Source organism: Wyeomyia smithii, chromosome 2 (genome assembly GCF_029784165.1).
Source record: "Wyeomyia smithii strain HCP4-BCI-WySm-NY-G18 chromosome 2, ASM2978416v1, whole genome shotgun sequence".
NCBI lineage: Eukaryota > Metazoa > Arthropoda > Insecta > Diptera > Culicidae > Wyeomyia > Wyeomyia smithii.
Window position 1 is genome coordinate 267103622 of NC_073695.1, and position 17729 is coordinate 267121350.

General features: G+C 39.5%; 2 protein-coding genes across 3 annotated transcripts in view; both read left to right on the forward strand.

Annotated features, from left to right (window-relative positions):
- The first annotated feature begins 340 nt into the window (after window positions 1-340).
- LOC129720586 (uncharacterized) lies at window positions 341-790 on the forward strand. The gene has a single exon (XM_055672073.1). It carries the CDS (start codon window positions 341-343, stop codon window positions 788-790), a length of 450 nt encoding a protein of 149 aa, XP_055528048.1.
- Window positions 791-15597: 14807 nt separating this feature from the next.
- The window catches only part of LOC129725070 (ecdysone-inducible protein E75), a 184246-nt gene continuing 182114 nt past the window's right edge, over window positions 15598-17729 (forward strand). Inside the window, exon 1 of one of the 2 annotated variants that reach the window (XM_055680473.1) lies at window positions 15598-16456. The gene's annotated coding sequence lies outside the window, so the exon portion shown is untranslated. The remainder of the gene's footprint in view (window positions 16457-17729) is intronic. The other variant, XM_055680472.1, reaches the window with a different exon arrangement.

Consider the following 17729-nt stretch of genomic DNA (forward strand, 5'->3'; position numbering starts at 1 on the left):
ACGAGAAACGCAACGAGAATACCAGTTCACGGAACAATTGAAAGTGGATTCAATACCAACTCACAATGGACTACGCTATCTTTTTTTAAACCGTACCGATGGAAAAAAGACAATGACTACTGTCTCCCCATTTTTCATCAGGAAAGCAATAGACAGCATTACTACAAACGTTTCGATCACCAGAACGAAAGAAGGCGGATTACTACTAAAAACCGTAGACAGACAACAGGCAGTAAAACTACTTAAGCAGACCAAACTTGGCAAAACAATAGAGGTTTAAATAAAGGAACATCCAACACTAAACACAACACGTGGAACAATTTTCTGCCCAGACCTCAACATGCATACCGACCAGGAAATCGTCGAGGAAATGAAAGACATACACGTTATTGATGTCAAACGAATCAAGCGCCGTAAGGGTGATCAGTATGAAGACTCAGGAGCATTCATTCTAACGTTCAATCTCGGAACCCTCCCTGGTTCCATAGATGCCGGTTTTCATCGCTGTAAAGTCCGACAGTATGTACCACCTCCATTGCGTTGCATGAACTGTCTGAAATTTGGCCATAAGAAGGATCAATGCAAAGGAAATCAAGTTTGTGCTAACTGCGCCAGTTTATACCACGGTAAGACTGAATGCCAACAAAAAACCACGTGTGTTGTTTGCCTGGAAGACCACCACGCCTTATCTAAGAACTGTCCAGTATACATCGATGAACTCGAGATCCAGCGACTAAGAGTAATCGAAAAGATCACTTATCGTGAAGCAAGACAAAAGAGAAGATCGTAAGCACCAGACCCAAATCCACCTCAGCTGAGAGAACTGTTCTCTAGTCAACTCAAAATTCGAAACAATATCAACAACGAGAGACAAGCAGAGAACCCCACTGGAGACCAACGTACAGAGAGAACCGAACGTAACCCACGCAACTTTAACAGCAGCGATTCACTAGATGCAACTTCAACTACACAGCATAGACATCAACAGCAGACAGAAGCTCAATTTCAGAATGACTCACGATACAGTTCGATAAATACAGGTACCACTAACACGACTAACAACATGATTTACGGAATAAACGAAAATAAAACTGATCCTAACACTACTAACTCAATTAGAAACCTCAGTAATCTATCGCAAGCAATATCTCAGTCGATATTTGTCGATGAGATAGATATAGATAACATCTAGTTTTTCGAATTGCTCAAACCTCTTGGCTTACTCAACACAACCACAATGGAAAATTGCATTTTACAATGAAATATTAATGGATTTTACAATAATTTCAACGAGCTAAAATTGATTATAAAAGATTTCAACCCATTTGCAATATGCATCCAAGAGAGTCATTTTAATCACTCTAGGGCACCTACGCTAAAAGACTATTCAATTTTCTATAAACTTGATCAGTTTCACATGCGGGCATCAGGAGGTGTAGCCATATGTGTAAAAAACGAATTCCATACCAAAGAATTGAATCTCAACACAAACTTACAAGCTGTGGCGGTCAACATGTTTTACCCACTTGAATTTACACTTGTTTCACTATATTTACCCCCAGACCAACAAACCCAAAGAACAGACATAGATCATCTTATACAATAAATAAGTGTTCCATTTCTCATAACCACTGACTGCAACGCTCACAATGTTATGTGGGGAAGCAGACAGAACAGTACCCGTGGAAAAATGCTGGAATCAATCATAAACGACTGGAACTTGAACGTCTTTATTGATGGTTCACCCACACATTTCAGTGTGGGAAATAATAGCTATTCCGCCATTGATGTCTCATTTGGTACTCCATGCCTATCAAACCATTTCTGTTGGACTGTTCACTCTGACTTATGCTCGAGTGACCATTTTCCAATTATAATTTCACCGCTCTCGAAAATGCAAAATACTACAAGACGCCCCCGTTGGATAACTTCTTCAGCTAACTGGAACCAATACCAGACTAATATAACTCTTAGCTTGAACGAAAAATCTCCAATAGAACCATTAGGCCAACTCGATCATCTTACCTTAAGCATTACGAACGCAGCAAAGCAGTCAACTCCCCAGACATCGAGCATAGTAAAGAAATGCAAACCTCCCTGGTGGTGTAAAGATATACAAAACTGCATCAACGCACGAAATAAGGCATTAAGAGTATTTAACCAAAAAATGGACACTGAATCTGAAACAAAATATACACGCAAAACTTTTCCTTATTACTTTAGAAGCAATAGCGCAAAATTACCTTTTAGGTAACAAATCCATTACTTAAAAAGCAACAAAATTCTTACCCAGTCAAGTAACAACACATACTGTCATATATTTAGCACGTGTTATGAGAGTACGACTATCTAATAATGGTCGTTTCAACCACATGCAACGTTTTTTCTGTCGAAAAATGCTCCCTTTCCACCTCAAGTCAAAAAAAATCACACACCGTCGCATAAGTTGCACATGTTACAAGTTTTTTCAATCTCCAATTCATGCGGTGGGCGTGTATTAGTTCGCTTGTTGTATGCATACGGAGTAGCGAAAAAATATGACAAGAGCTGCCAAGCAACATTTTCCCCGTCATAGAGTATGCAAACGTTGATGATTTCAAAGACTTGAAATGCGCCTTAAAACGACATCACGATCTGTAAACTGCGTTAGAGAAAAATAAAAACATTCGCTTTCTTGCAAGCTATTTACAGCACATAATCATTGGTTCATGGAAACTCATTTGGACCTGTTTGAATATACAAAACTCGTGCCCATCCAGAACAATATTCGCAACTTCGGCAACTCTGGTCAGACAGTATTACATATTTCCATTTCAAGTAAACACTGGGGGACGAAACGAAAGTGTTTCTAATTGGACATTTGAGGTTGACGGTTGAGATTCTGATTACGTGTGGATGAAGAGAGACAAAAATGAACCAGATCGTTGCATCAATACAAATGCAGCGAGTGAAGTCTTGCCAACACATGCATTGCGGTGCTTGGCTGTATGTTCTCCTGCAGAAACACATACAAGCGTGTGACCGTCATAATTTTTATTACTTTTTGTGTATTATGCGCAGTCATAAGACACAAAAAGTAATAAAAAAATGCCCAAAAGTAATAAAATATTCCCCGTTTGCGTTGGGTGTAAACTTGCAAAAGCTAGAGCCCGACGACTTATTAGGCAACACCAACGAGAGTCCTGGCCAAGCATGGAAAAGTTCACTCCTGGCCAAGCATGGAAAAGTTCACTCACTAGCAATATTTCATGCAAATGTGTTCTTTGATTTATTAGTTATCGTTCAACTATTTCCACTCGCGTACAAGTTTTCCATAGAAACGCTGCTGATTGTTTTTCGCTTCTAAGAGTTCCGAATACCTTAGAAGGACACTGAATGATTCAAACACGATAGTATTTATTGTATCCAAGTTCACTTGCATTCAACATTATCGCGAGAAGCTTTGAGATATTATCGCCAGTGATACAAAATTATGAATCCAAATGAACGTTAGATTGCGTTCAATTGTTTGCTTGCCGGAGCAAATAGGTATCATCAACAGCGAAGGAAAAAAATCACCTCTAGCGATTAATGAATAGACATAAAACAAGCCTAAGATACGTTGAAATCGTCGTCAGTATGCAAAAAACAAAGTATCGGTGCTGGTGCACTCTCTTTGTTTTCCTCTTTACGATATATTTCTATTCATTAGTGTACACCACAACACGTGGTTCTCAAAGTGCACAACTCGGTATATGAAGTTATTCGTCTCTGTTACACAGAGGGATCAGAACTTGTTATATCCTTATTCATTTGACTCATGAATATGATTTTTTGTCAGAAAAAGAAAGAAAATGACAGTGTATGCCCTCCTACTCTCGCTTAAACTCAACCGCTGCCGAAGTAGTCACTTCCCCCACACATTCCCTCACACCGCACCCAACCTCTGCTGCTGTTCAGGTGACATGATATTCTCCTGTTGCTATCCTTTCTTCCCCTGACTACCGGCCTATGGTGAGACAAACGCAACGATCGAATCGCTTCTCAGAGCTGATGTAGTCTAGTAGTCATGTGTTTGTTTTCTCCCAGAAACCTATGCGCCATATCATCATTTCATTATGGGTTGAGAGGATTCAAGTTTAGTCCCGGCCTGTACACTTCGTGAAGTGCACAAGTGATGAATAAACGACGATTGCATCATATTCGTTTCGTTTCCATCACTGATCATCAATGCTTATAGAAATTGTAGCATGGTTCATTAGCATCTGATACTTGAAATCACCAAGAACCATCGTGGTATATCACGGTGAAAGCACGACGTGGAGTAGCCGAATTACACCTACAAGCAACCAACATTTGAAAGAATCATTGCGATCGCTTGAGTGCAATCGTTTACGATTCTTTCGTGAAACACTCGCTATATGTTGCTCGCTCCGCCTAAAGCAGACAATACTGAAACAAAATCATCAAAGAAAGCTACCATATATTTCTTTGCTCTAAGTTGTCTCTTGCAAGCTTGAGAATGTGTAACTTTTAATAGCGATGGTTTGCTAGGATTGAAAGCTTATAAATAGCACGTTCAGAAATGATACCCGAATGATTGTTATGCGATACGAGTTTTTCCATCCTTGGTCCTGGCAGAAGTATACAACATCAATCGATAATTTAACACCAATAAAAGAAGTTTGGTCTAAAGTACAAAAGATATCAGGAAAAACCAATTTTCAAGGAATAACCTGCCTCAAAAGTAATTCTAAATTGATTCACTCACCAGATGCAATTGCTGAAGAATTGGGCAGAACTTTTTCGTTATCAGCTAGTTCCTCGGTCTATTCCCCACAATTTATTAAATACAAAAATCATACACAAAATACTGACATAATTTTTTTTGAAGAAATTATTCAAAGTGATTTGAATGCAAATTTTTCAATGCAAGAGTTACAAATCGCCTTGAAAAGCTGCAAGGGCTCCTCCACTGGCCCAGATAATATACACTACGATATGCTCAAAAATTTACCAATAAATGCACACCACTATCTTCTGCAGGTATTTAATAATATATGGAGTCAGCGTTTGATTCCGGCACAGTGGAAAGAATCAATTGTAATAGCAATTAAAAAACCTACAAAACTCCGTTAAATCCCGCAAACTATCGTCCAATATCATTAACCTGTTGCATTTGCAAAGTCCTCGAAAAAAATGATAAATCGTAGACTAATGTGGTACATTGAATCCAATAATTTACTAGATAACACTCAATCGGGTTTCAGAAAGTATAGAAGTACAATAGACAACTTAGCTGTACTAGAAAATGATATCCAAGAAGCTTTTCATAAAAGAGAACACTTGGTGTGTATCTTTTTCGATATTGAAAAGGCTTATGACACTGCCTGGAGATTCAATATAATGAAAACACTTTCCTCTTACGAAGTTAGAGGTAACATGCTGTGGTTCATCCATAACTTTCTCCAAGATAGAAGTTTCCGTGTAGCAATTGGAAATACGTTCTCACCAAAATTTACACAAGAAAATGGGGTCCCACAAGGCTCAGTGTGACACTATTCCTAGTGGCAATGAACACTTTAAAAAACTGTATTCCGCAAGGTGTTAGGAAATACAAGTTTGCGGACGATGTAGCAGTTTATACGTCCGGATCAAGCCTAACAAAAATACAACAGCGTTTGCAGTCCACCTTAAATAACTTAGAAAAGTGGAGTGAAACTACAGGATTTCGTTTTTCCGTCAGCAAAACAAAAATTGTTCATTTCTGTCGTAAAACAAGCTGCAATACTAACCCTCATTTAACTCTCTACGAACAGGAAATTGAGGTAGTAAATACCCACAGATTTTTGGGAATGTTCTTTGATAGAAGGTTAAACTGGGATCGACACCTGAAACACGCTTAAACTAAAGCTCTGGGAGCCATAAAAATAATCCGCACTTTATTAAACACAAACTGGGGGTCAAATAGGAAAATACTTCTTACCTTACATAACACACTAGTTTTGTCAAGGCTAGAATATGGAAACATTGTATACAACTCGGCGTCAAATACACGGTTGAAACAACTGAACTCAGTTCACCACTTGGGTATTAGATTAGCAACAGGTGCATTTCGTACAAGTCCGACCGTTAGTTTACTTTGTGATGCAGGTATGATGAATTTATCTTTCAGAAGAGATCTTCACACACTAGTATACGGAATAAAATCAATGGCATTACCAGATCATGTGTTATTCAATTAACTATCTAATCGTCATAATTCATCCTCATCAAAAAACTCCAAATCTATAGAACAGCGATTCAAAATGTTATGCTCCACATACAATTTAGAAATTAAAGATATTTACTACCGTGGGTTCCACCTAAACCCCCCGTGGAATTTTGGAGAACTGAAAGTAGATTTTTCTATGAGCAAGACTTTAAAATCAAATACATCTTCTGGAATCTACCAGAAAGAGTTCCTGGAACGAATCTCTAAATATGATGGATTTTATCTTATCTATACAGATGGTTCAAGGCTTGCTAGTAACGTTGGCTGTGCTGTATTCAGTAGACTTTATCAAACGCAAATGCGTTTACCCAATCAAACATCAATTTACTCAGCGGAACTTATTGCAATAAAAATCGCTATAGAATATGCCATCAAAGACGATTTACATAATAAATTCTAAATTATTTCGGATTCGAAAAGCTCACTGGAAGCGATACAAGATCCTTTTTCGGAAAATGCATTGATACAAGAAATACACAAACTTTTGCAACATACTATACAGACACTCAAAACTATCAGATTTCTATGGATTCCAAGCCACAAAGGAATACGAGGAAACGAAATTGTCGATGAACTAGCAAAGGAAGCAACCGCCCTGCCCTTAAAACATACAACCAAAACACACAGTGATCAAATAACAGCTTGTAAACGAGCTGTGATAAATAAATGGCAACGTCTCTGGGAAAATGTTGAAAACAATAAATTAAGATCGATCAAATCTAATGTGTCGCATTGGAACACCTCCTATTGCTTGCAAAGAAAAGATTCAGTTGTGATTACCAGACTCAGGATTGGGCATACAAAAATGACCCACGAGTATGTTTTTAAGCGAGAAGAGCCCCCTCAATGCCTAACTTGTAATCTGCCACTAAGCGTCGAGCATATAATTATGCACTGTCCAGAATATGAAATTTTGCGAGCCAAACATAAAATCGATAGCCAAAGTTTGAGTGATAATTTTGATAGAGTAAATAATTTATTAAAATTTCTTAAAGAATCTTACCTTTATAATCAAATTTGATATTATACTTAGATAGATTAAAGTTACTTTTCTTATGAATCATTAAATTCATTGTAAAATTTATATTTGAGTAAGATGCAAATAGCCGTTAATGTGCTCGGCATCATAAATAAATTGTTATTATTATAGAAAGCACTATTTAAGCTTTAGCGCAGCCTGCTTCTGCTCAAACGTATCGGTTCACTCGTGGATGGCCATCCGCCCGGTCCTAACCAGGTAGCAGCAGGTAGCAGTAGTGGCAGCGACAGAAAATACCAGCAGCGGGTGTACTAACAGCTTCAGCGGTACTCTTCCTTCTGTAAAAGGCTACCTTTGGCAAGCGGCGGCATCAGCAGTGCCTACTGGCCCTTTAGTGAAAAGCTGGCATATTTTGGCAACACACAAACGCTCGACGGGGTACCCGGGTATCTTTTCAGGTTTCATAACACGAAATTCCATATTTCATTGCAATCAAAAGTTATAAGACTCTGTGACATCTCAAAGCTCATTAAAAGGCAACTATTGATAATAGTGGTTTTTATGTAGAAACAAGGGGGTTCGATGGGGGGAGTTGAATTTTTTTACTCCTTAAATGCCCGACGGGGTACCCGGGTACCCACAAATTGAAATTGTTGTAACTTTGACAATTTTTATCCGATTTTGATAATTCCAGCACCAAAAAATTCAGTAGCATCTCTACTTCGAAACCTATTTTAGCGGTGCCCCGAGAGAATTTTCTCGTTGCCGGAGTCCGTTTTTTGGGGATACGTTCTGAAACTGAGGAATTTTATGAATGTTTGTACAAAATCTTACAATTATTGGTTCTAAGTTCATAAAATTACTTCCCACCGGCCCACAAAATGGTCCTGCCGGAACAGATTCCAACGGGGTTTCCAAACGATTAAATAATACAACGTCACATATCATCCAATATGTGTATTTTCAGGATCGGGATGATGTCCAGAAATCGAAAATCGAATGCGACGCCATTTTGGATTCCAAAATGGCGACCTCTGGTATCTGGAAAAGAACCAAAATTGGCCTAATACCACTCAAGAAAGGTATTTACGAAATCGGGTTGATACCCAGAGAACTCAAAACGAAACCAGACGAACCGGAAGTAGCCACCTTGAATTTCAAAATGACGTGTGAAACTGGCTTCCGGGCTCTAGGAATTCTCTAGATTCCGAAGATATCCATCTTGGGTGGTGTTCGGTAATTTTTATTTTTCCAGAAACCAGCAGTCATCATTTTGGTAATTAAAAATGGCTGCTATGGTCGTTTTCAGATCTCTGGACATCATCTCGACTCCGAAAATACTCGTATTAGGTGGTATTTGGTCAACTTTAGCTGTTTTTCTAAAACCAGAAGTCACCATCTTGAAATTCAAAATGGTATCTGCAGTTGATTTCCGGTCTCTGAACATCATACTGATTCCGCAAATACCCATATTAGGTATAATTTGGTTCATTTCTAGACACCGGAAGTTGTCATCTTTATAATCAAAATGGCCTCTGGGGTCGTTTTCAGGTCTCTAGACATCATTTCGATTCAGAAACTACTCATATGAGGTAGTATTTGGCCAACTTTACTTGTTTTCCAAAAATCGGATGTCGCCATCTTGAAATTCAACATAGCACCTGAAGTTGATTTCAGGTCTCTGAGCCGATATCCCGATTTCGGAAATACCCATATTCGATGGTGTTCGGCCAATTTTGATTCATTCCCAGAAACCGGAAGTCGCCATTTGATGTTCAAAATGTCCAATACGATCGTTGGCCTCTGGAAATCATTACGATTTCGTGAGTACTCATATGAGGTATCAATTGTAACTATACCAATAATATTATTAAATATTCATAAAAAGCCCAAGTTTCGAAATATATCTTCGAAAAAAAAACCGGATTTCCAGAAATGAGAAATTTTTTCGGGGCACCGCTGGCTCTGATTTCAAGGTAGATAAGTTGCTGAATCTGTTAGTTCTAAAACCATTAAAATCGGATGAAACCTGTCAAAGTTACAAGAGTTGCAATTTGTCGGTACCCGGGTAACCCGTCGAGCATGTCAGAGTATCTTTTTATCGTGCATATAACGGTTATGCTAACACTGTACTAATTGGTCGAATAATGCTCAATTTCTCTAACACGGTCGGATAGAATATTATACCTAGTTTGCAGAGAAAGCACTCTTTGGACTATATAAGAGCCTGTTTCTGCTGTTTTTAATTGTAGTAGTAAAATATGAGTTCTCCACATCTAAGTACTACAGTGATCGTCATTTTGTAGTTCTGTGGATAAAATTGAGTTTTACCACTATCCGCCATGTTTTGGCGAGTAGCAGAAAAACCTACTACACGTACAGTCAACTGATTCTGGGGCGTTAGGAAACTGATTTCTCCTCCGTTTGCATGACGAGTGGGATGACTCTCATTCTGTTGTTGCCTTGGCAGCATTTGCTACGGTTTTCAGAACTTTATCAGCTACTAAGTTGTCTATGTGGACAACAGAATATTACAGAATATAAAAATAACTTAACACATTTTCTTTTCTTGTTTCTTTCAACAGAGTCAACACAAGAACATATCGATCGTATTCCTAAACGTATTACAAGAAATACATTAATATAGGACAGGCTGTCATAATTCTACGTTAACTTGTGGTCGTGTCTTACAAACAACCTCTTCAACTATTTTCCTAAATCTACTTTGTAGTCAAAGATTGATAGCGGCTAAAACCGATTTTTTTTCTCCTCTGAGTTTTTATGTTTTTGACGTAGAATAACGTTTTCCTTGAGTACCCGAGTAAATCCAGAATTAAGTGAAACGGCAGAATGAAAGATTTCAGATGCTTATAAATTTGTTGCCGATGAACGGATTTTGGTCTCGTTAGATAGAAAAAGGATTTCAGTCTCGTTAGATAGCGAGCAAATTACTCTAGTTTATGTAATCTTTTGTTTTTTTTATTCGTAAAGTGCTTAAAATTCATAGCCAATTTGAAGAGCTCAGTTACGTGTCCGTAATAATCTAATATAAACCAGCTCTCAGTGAGGGAGCAGCCTCGTAGACGACAGATTGGAAGAGAAAACGAAACATTTCTTTGCCGTTTCCTACCCGCAATATTTTGGCAAGTGGTTTAACATTGACCAATTCAAATAAATGATTTCGAAGTGCCATTAGTGTTGTTACCCGGGCAAGTCTGATAATTTTTTTGTTCAGTGTGAATTGCCATTTTTCATATTATCTGGAATGATTCTCGTTTTCTTATTACTAACAGTATATTTCTTATATCCAAATTACAGCGATAAACACAGGTTCTGCTCTAGAGCTCCAACTACAAAAAAAAAAGAAAAATTAGAGCTTTTAGCCCATTCTTGTGAATTTAGGTGCCCCTAGTAGAGGTAACTTTCTCAGAAACTTGAAAGAATTTTTCCATAAGCCAACGTAGAAGCGACGAACCCGGCGAGCAATTACTCTACGGCCTTTTGACGCCTTTTTCTGCATACACTGGGGGCACCAAAATTCACAGGAATGGTTAAAAAGCTGTATTAGTTTTAGGTCAATTTGTTTAAGCTTTTTTTTTCGCTTTCATCACACTGGTTGATTTGCTCGATTTATATAGATGCACCAATCTGGTGGTTTTTTTCTGTTTTACACATTACCAAATGACTCAATCACAACAATTTAAACCAGCTTGATAATAAAATATGATCACATTTTGTGGAAACCCGTTCTTTTCTAAGGATTTTTATGTCACTCTTCATTCGCTTGATAGAACTAGAACTGCTAGAATCCAGAATTGCTTCAAGAACGTGTTTGTGGTCTTGGGAAGTATCGATTGTAATTTGTACTCTGCAGGAGGAATTCACTTAGAATGTAATAATTCTAATAGCTTTCCAGCAACAGCAAACGTACGAAAGTCTGAACTTCACTGGCATAACTCTCCTTACGACGAAGCTTCTTCTGCTTCTTGTCACATTAGGTAATACTTTCATCGGTATGCTCGTTGATGGTATACAGTTGACGAAAAACTATTGTACTTTCTCACATAATGTTCATCTGTATATGTAAAAACAATGTGTCACGCAGTCCATCTGATTTTTTTTTGAATCCCCCATTCTATCACCTACGCTGCGCCGGCTGGTTTTTTGCGTTAGTCCTCTCCGTAGATATTTAAGAAATTATACGTGTTTCGTTCGCTGAGGTGACTCGTGCCGTATCAAGAATTTTGCTTTTTCACTTTTGTTTTGCTTTTGTTATACTAAACAAAGGTTATAAAATTGGTCGAAAAACGCAAAATAGATCCAAGCTCCGGGGGTATATACCATACCGACTCAGCTCGACGAACTGAGCAATGTCTGTTCGTGAGTGTTGGCAGCTTGAGTTTTAGAATCTTTACAAAAGAATTTTTAGACCTGGAATATTTAACTTTTTGGTCCATTTCTCTCTATTTTTTAATTTCATTCTATCCATCTTCTTTTCTCTCTCTTTCTCTCGTTCTCTCTGTTTTTCAACCGCTATTCATTTCCCAAAGGAAACTGAGAGTAAAAGACAACTGTGCATAATTTTCATACTCTATGTAATGTGTCCTAACTTGTTACGTTCTCGAGTACATTAGAAGCCAAAATCCGTAAGACTTGCGAAAAACCTTCATGTTCAAATAATGCATTTGAAATAGAACTGAATTGAAAACTTTCGACAGCAGTTGTATGAATTTCAATGAAAATTTGTAACATTTGATCTTTACAGATTTTACAACGATTTATGTTGATTTTTTGAAATAATCACACGTAAGATTCAAGCAACGTTTTTCTGATAACAATGCATTTAACGTATTACTGAATAATTCTGAACTATATTTTCATGAGAACCGGTTTGTAAAAGATTGCTGTAGTTCGTAGAAAATATTCGATGCTTATTCATAATCTAGAATCATTTTTTTCAGGTCTTGCGATTTTTGAAACCAAGCCATTATGGTAATAAAACTTGGATTATGAGGAATTATATCAATAGTATTGCAATGAATTAACATACATATTCGCTGTTCTAAATTTCTGCACGTTCGATCATGTCGAAAATTCTTGAGTTGCTTGTAGCCAGTATTGAAAAAAATGGTTTGGGGTCGAAAAAATAGCTCACACTCAAGTGATAACTTTTACGTGAAAACCACTTCGAGGTTTGATTCAATGATCGTGTTTGGTTAACCCTCTGGAAAACTACCTACTTAATTCAATTTTAAAGATTTATGGCTTACTGGCAAAATAAGTTTACATGTAGTAATAGTTCGTATAACAAAGATTTCTGCACTGCTAGGTGGATTAATTTGGGTTTTTACTATTCTGTTCAATCGAATTTGCGTGTCAAAGGAGGTAAAGTCAAGAGGAAGACAAAGTCTCGTTCATCTCGTGCTGAGCTTTAACTCGCGGTAGGTCAAACAAATCGTTTGCTGTATAATGGAAATTATGCCCGTTAGTGCTGAAGTACTTGTCGATCGAAAACGCTGCTATTGATGAGAATAAAACGCGAATCATATCAGCCATATATTTTCAATTGACTACCACTTAGTAGCAGTACATGTGCATCAAAACTTTCCACGGTATTTCTCGATGAGGCACTACCTTCCACGGAAGAGTTATGTGCTTCGACTATCGACGATGAATGGGGCAACCGCGGCACTAGGTGTGGTAACGTTGAGCCGACAAATGACTGGTGTTCAGAATTGAAGCATCTTATAAAATTAGTTTGTAATACGAAACCTAGAGGGAACCTTTCTTGTTCTAATAAATCGATGTAGAGAGATAAGCACATACCGTAGAGATAAGCTTTTTTTGCTCTCCTAAGCTTCACTATGAAATTCTGAAGATTAAACGCTCTCTTGGCTTTTGACCACCGTACGATAAGGTTGTGTTCCTTTCAGACTGTCCGAAATCGCCAATACGTTTCCCGTGGCCACTGATAGTTCGCTCGTGTGTGCAGTTATCGAAGACTTTGAACAACTGGTTTTACGGGGAATGCCAGCAAGCGATGGAGGGGAAGAAAAGAGCTTGGAAAAATTATCTGTGCATCGCCACAAGAGAGAACGCGGCCAAATACCGACGAGCTCGAAATGAGTTGACCACGATTCTGCGGAGGAAGAAGCGTCAGCAGGAGGACAGAGATCGTGATGAGCTGGAGCAACTGTTTCGGCCTAACGATACACGCAAGTTTTTTTGAAAAAGTGAACCAATCTCGTAAAAGGCTACACACCGAGTCAAGATATATGTAGGGACGTGGAGGGAAACCTGATCACAAGCGAGCGCGAGGTGGTTGAAAAGTGGCAGCAGTTCTTCGATGAGCACCTCAATAGCGGAGCAACGGAAGGAGGCAGAATGGAAGTTATACTTGGTGTGCCTACATACGACAGTAGTTTCCCAGTCCCCGATATACTGGAGATCAAACAGTCACTTAAGAACAACAGAGCCGCCGGTAAGGACGGGCTACCGGCAGAGCTCTATAAACACGGCAAAGAGGCACTAGCAACGGTACTTTACTGGGTACTCTCTAGGATTTGGGAGGAAGAGAGACTACCGGAGGAATGGATGGAAGGAGTGGTATGCCCCATCTATGAAAAAGGTGACGGCTACAATGCAGCAACTACCGCGGTATAACGCTGATCAACGCTGCCTACAAAGTTCTCTCCCAGTTCCTACTCCACCGTCTTTCTCCTTTAGCGAAAGAATTCGTAGGGCAGTATCAAGCGGGTTTCACACAAGCAAGCGCTACTACGGATCAAATTTCCACTCTCCGGCAGATCCTGCAGAAATGCAGGGAGTTCAACGTCCCCTCACATCAGGTTTTCGTGGACTTCAAGGCAGTGTATGATACAGACCATAATGCACGAATACGGTTTTCCGGATAAACTTATCAAAGCTATCTTACACCGAGTGATATGTTACGTGTGCGTGCCGGGAACACTCTCGAATCCCTTCGAAGCGCGCAGAGGGTTGACACTAGGAGATGGATCATCCTGCACATTGTTTAACATTGCCCTTGAGGGTATAATCCGACGGTAGGGCATCGAAGCGAGAGGCACGATTCTCAGCAAAGATAGTCCACTCATAGGCTTCGCAGACGACCTGGACATTATTACAAGAAACTCAGCGACGGCGGAGGCAATCAACGCCAGACTAAAAGTGGAAGCTAGAAGAGTTGGACTAGAAAGCGTCTGAAACCAAGTATATGAAAGGAAGAGACTCGAAAGAAACCAACATTCGCCTCCCACGGACGGTGATCATGGACGACGACGAACTCGATGTGGTAGAGAAGTTCGTATACTTGGGATCTCTGGTAACCGTCGACAGTAACACAAGTAAGGAGGTCCAACGACGTATTTAAGCTGAAAATCGAGCCTACTTTGCCCTTTGCAGGACGCTTCGATCTAGGAGCATACGCCGCCGCACGAAACTGACGATGTACAAAACCCACGGTATATCACTTCGAATTTTTAGAAGCACAAAACTTGGAAATAGATAATGCGTTCACTGTGAAAACGTTATTTTTTGTTTGCTTCACCGCAGCAAACATAAAATAACGTTTTCACAGATGACACATTAACTGTTACCGAGTCTTGTGCCTTTGAAAATTCGAAGTGGTGGCTTTAAGTTGGCCATTTGTGAATTTATTACCATTGAGGGTAGAATACGTTTTTTTCAGTTTTTCAACTATCATACAGTCAACAAGCCTCAAAGAAAAAAATTTAAACAAGGATCAGCTTCAAAAATTAGATTTTATTTTCACACTTCTCGTAGTTGGAACCCAAACAATTTCGGTAATAAAGACATTTTTCTCCTTGCTTGACCAGCACTTGTACAGCGCCGCCCCCACTGTGCAGTGATGCAATCGCGCGAAGCGAAAACAAACAAGAGTAAAAGACTTGCAACGATTTGCAGCTCCGTTTGGTTTGCTTTCGCTTTTCCCAGTGAAAGAAAAGTAACATTCTTTCCACTACAAACTTGCACCGGATCCTGGCCCTGCTTGGTTAGCGTGCGTGGTGAGTGAGTGCCCACACTACTGCCACTCCCGGGTTTATTTAATGATAGTTGGGTTGGTAGAATGTTAGTGCTCCCGAAACCACCACACCGCCCCCTTCGGCGGCCTGTGCCGGTCGTCGGTCGATCCAATGGAACAACACCATACCACTCAGCCGGGATATTCTTTATGTACATGTTTTGTTCCCAAAGTGAGACTGGTGGAGGATAGACCGGTTGAGCGAGCCGAGAACAAGAGCCAGAGAGATAGAGAGAGAGGAAACCGGCCAAGTTCTCTCCGGGTATGTTGTTTCGCCATTGCCATTGCCGCTATCGTCGTCGTCGTCGTTGTCTGCTCCGCAAAAGTGCCGGGACCGGAATGTTTGTTGGGTCGGTCAGACTGTGTGGTGGTACATCACCTATTCATTCTCAATGAAAGCGACAGTAAAGGGAAATCTTTTGGGTGAATTGGTTGGTACTTTGGTTGGTCTTGTGCCGAGTGACGACGGTTCGCGTCTTGCCGTTTTATTTTAAAAATTTCTTTTAGAATACACTTGTACTAGGCAGTCGAGGATTTCTCGCTGGTTGACGCGCGTTTTCGATCAGTTGTTGTTTCCCGACTGTTTGTCAATTATCCCTGGAAGCCGGAGGCGCGGTCGGACTACCAGGATGAAACAAAGTGCTAAAACTAAGCAAGAACCTAAGTGAGTGAAACAATTTCTCCCAGGATATTCGGAACGGACACATTTTTGGGCTACGGCGGGCACCAGCGCAAGGGAGCAGCGTTTGTCCTTGGACTTTTACGGACTGTTTGTACTCTTCCGTGTGCGTTGGAGGCTTGAAATCGATCTCCCCGCACACTTGGATTGGATTTATTGTGTTTATAGTATACTGTGAAAGTGCTAGCTGATATGCTAATTAGAAAACACGTTCGACTGCTCTGCTGTTCTAGAAACTACGTACACTAAGCCGCTCGAATTGCCTACGTCAATCAGTGTAAACACAAGCTGCTGCTGACTGCTCTTTGGATAAACCGCAGGAACAGAGAGGCACGGGGATCAAAAGCAAAGCGGCGCGGCTCGTTGGGAAAGTGCCTACTATGATCGTTGGGTTGCTAGCGAGCTACTAAAAAGTACGGAACGAAGCTGTTGCACCCTACCAGCAACCTCAACCCCCCAACCGTGCTCAAGGAGAAAGGTGATGTGTGTGCTCTGTGTGTTGCTGATTCTTTTTTTTTTTTTTGCTCACTGCATGTTAAAGATCGCGCGAAAGGTGCGAGCACCTGGGGTGGCTGTGAGGGAAACGAGAGGGATTTGTGGTGATATGTGTGGCTCGTGATAATAGCGAGCTCCAAAATAGTAGCAAAAACAATAACAAAATGATACGAAACCGGAAGGGTTGTAGCTAAAAATGGAAAGTAAACATCATTAGAACAGTTTTCCTCCAAGCAGAAGTAGAGTGTTACATCAGTGTAACCTATACCTACAGGAAAAATCTTTTTAAAACAAGGGGTTTCAGGGTCTTTTCCAAAATTGTGCTGTTTTTTACTTTCTTCTTGAATGTAATATAGATTTTTGTGATTCTAAGGACGATTTTCAATAGAAATAAAAACTGGACTGATATTTCAAGCTCCGATGTTACTATTTTTTTTCACGAAATTATAGAAAAGACGGAACGGGGCCTAATTAGGACCAAACCAATCAGACATTGAAAAGAGTATTTATAAAGAGACCACTAATGGAGCCAAATTAAATTCGCAGTTTTCATTGAAAATTCTCTTGAAAAGTTTTGTGAAAAAAAATACTACCCTGAAGCCTTTTGAAAAATTTGATAAAAAAGCCATTGGCTGATAACACTAGCCTTCAATAGCTAAAAAGAGCTGCCCCAAAACTCGAAATAGCTGCCCTAGAAAAATTACAGCTTTTTAACCCATCCTGTGAATTTTGGTGTCCCTAGCCATTACCAAAACGCGTAAACTTACATGAGACTTCGCATAATAGTTGCTCATCGAGCTCGTCGCTTCAATGTTATGTTTACGAGAAAACTCATTTAAGTCTCAAAAAAAATGTAAGTGGCTGTGGGGCACCAAAATTCACAGGAATGGCTAAAAACCTATAATCTCTATTTTTTCTAGTTTGAGCTTGAGGACCAGTGTTATCGATTAGCTTGCAGGTAAAAAATCTAAAAATCGCTAACTGTTACAAGAGTGACACAAATCTTCTTGATCAGCGAGATGGCGTGTCTAAATTAGAACAGTATTTCGAATGAACTGATTTTTAGCAACAGATTAAAAGTTTCTGGTCGCAGTGATAAGTCCATACAGGCCAAATTTACCATGAAAATACATATATTGATAAGCGTTGGAATATCGAAGCAGGCGAAAAAAAAGTATAGGAACGCATGTAAAGCAGAATTCGAGTCCTTACCGGTTTTTTTTTTGTTTCACAGCAAATACTGCTTTATAAGATGAAATCA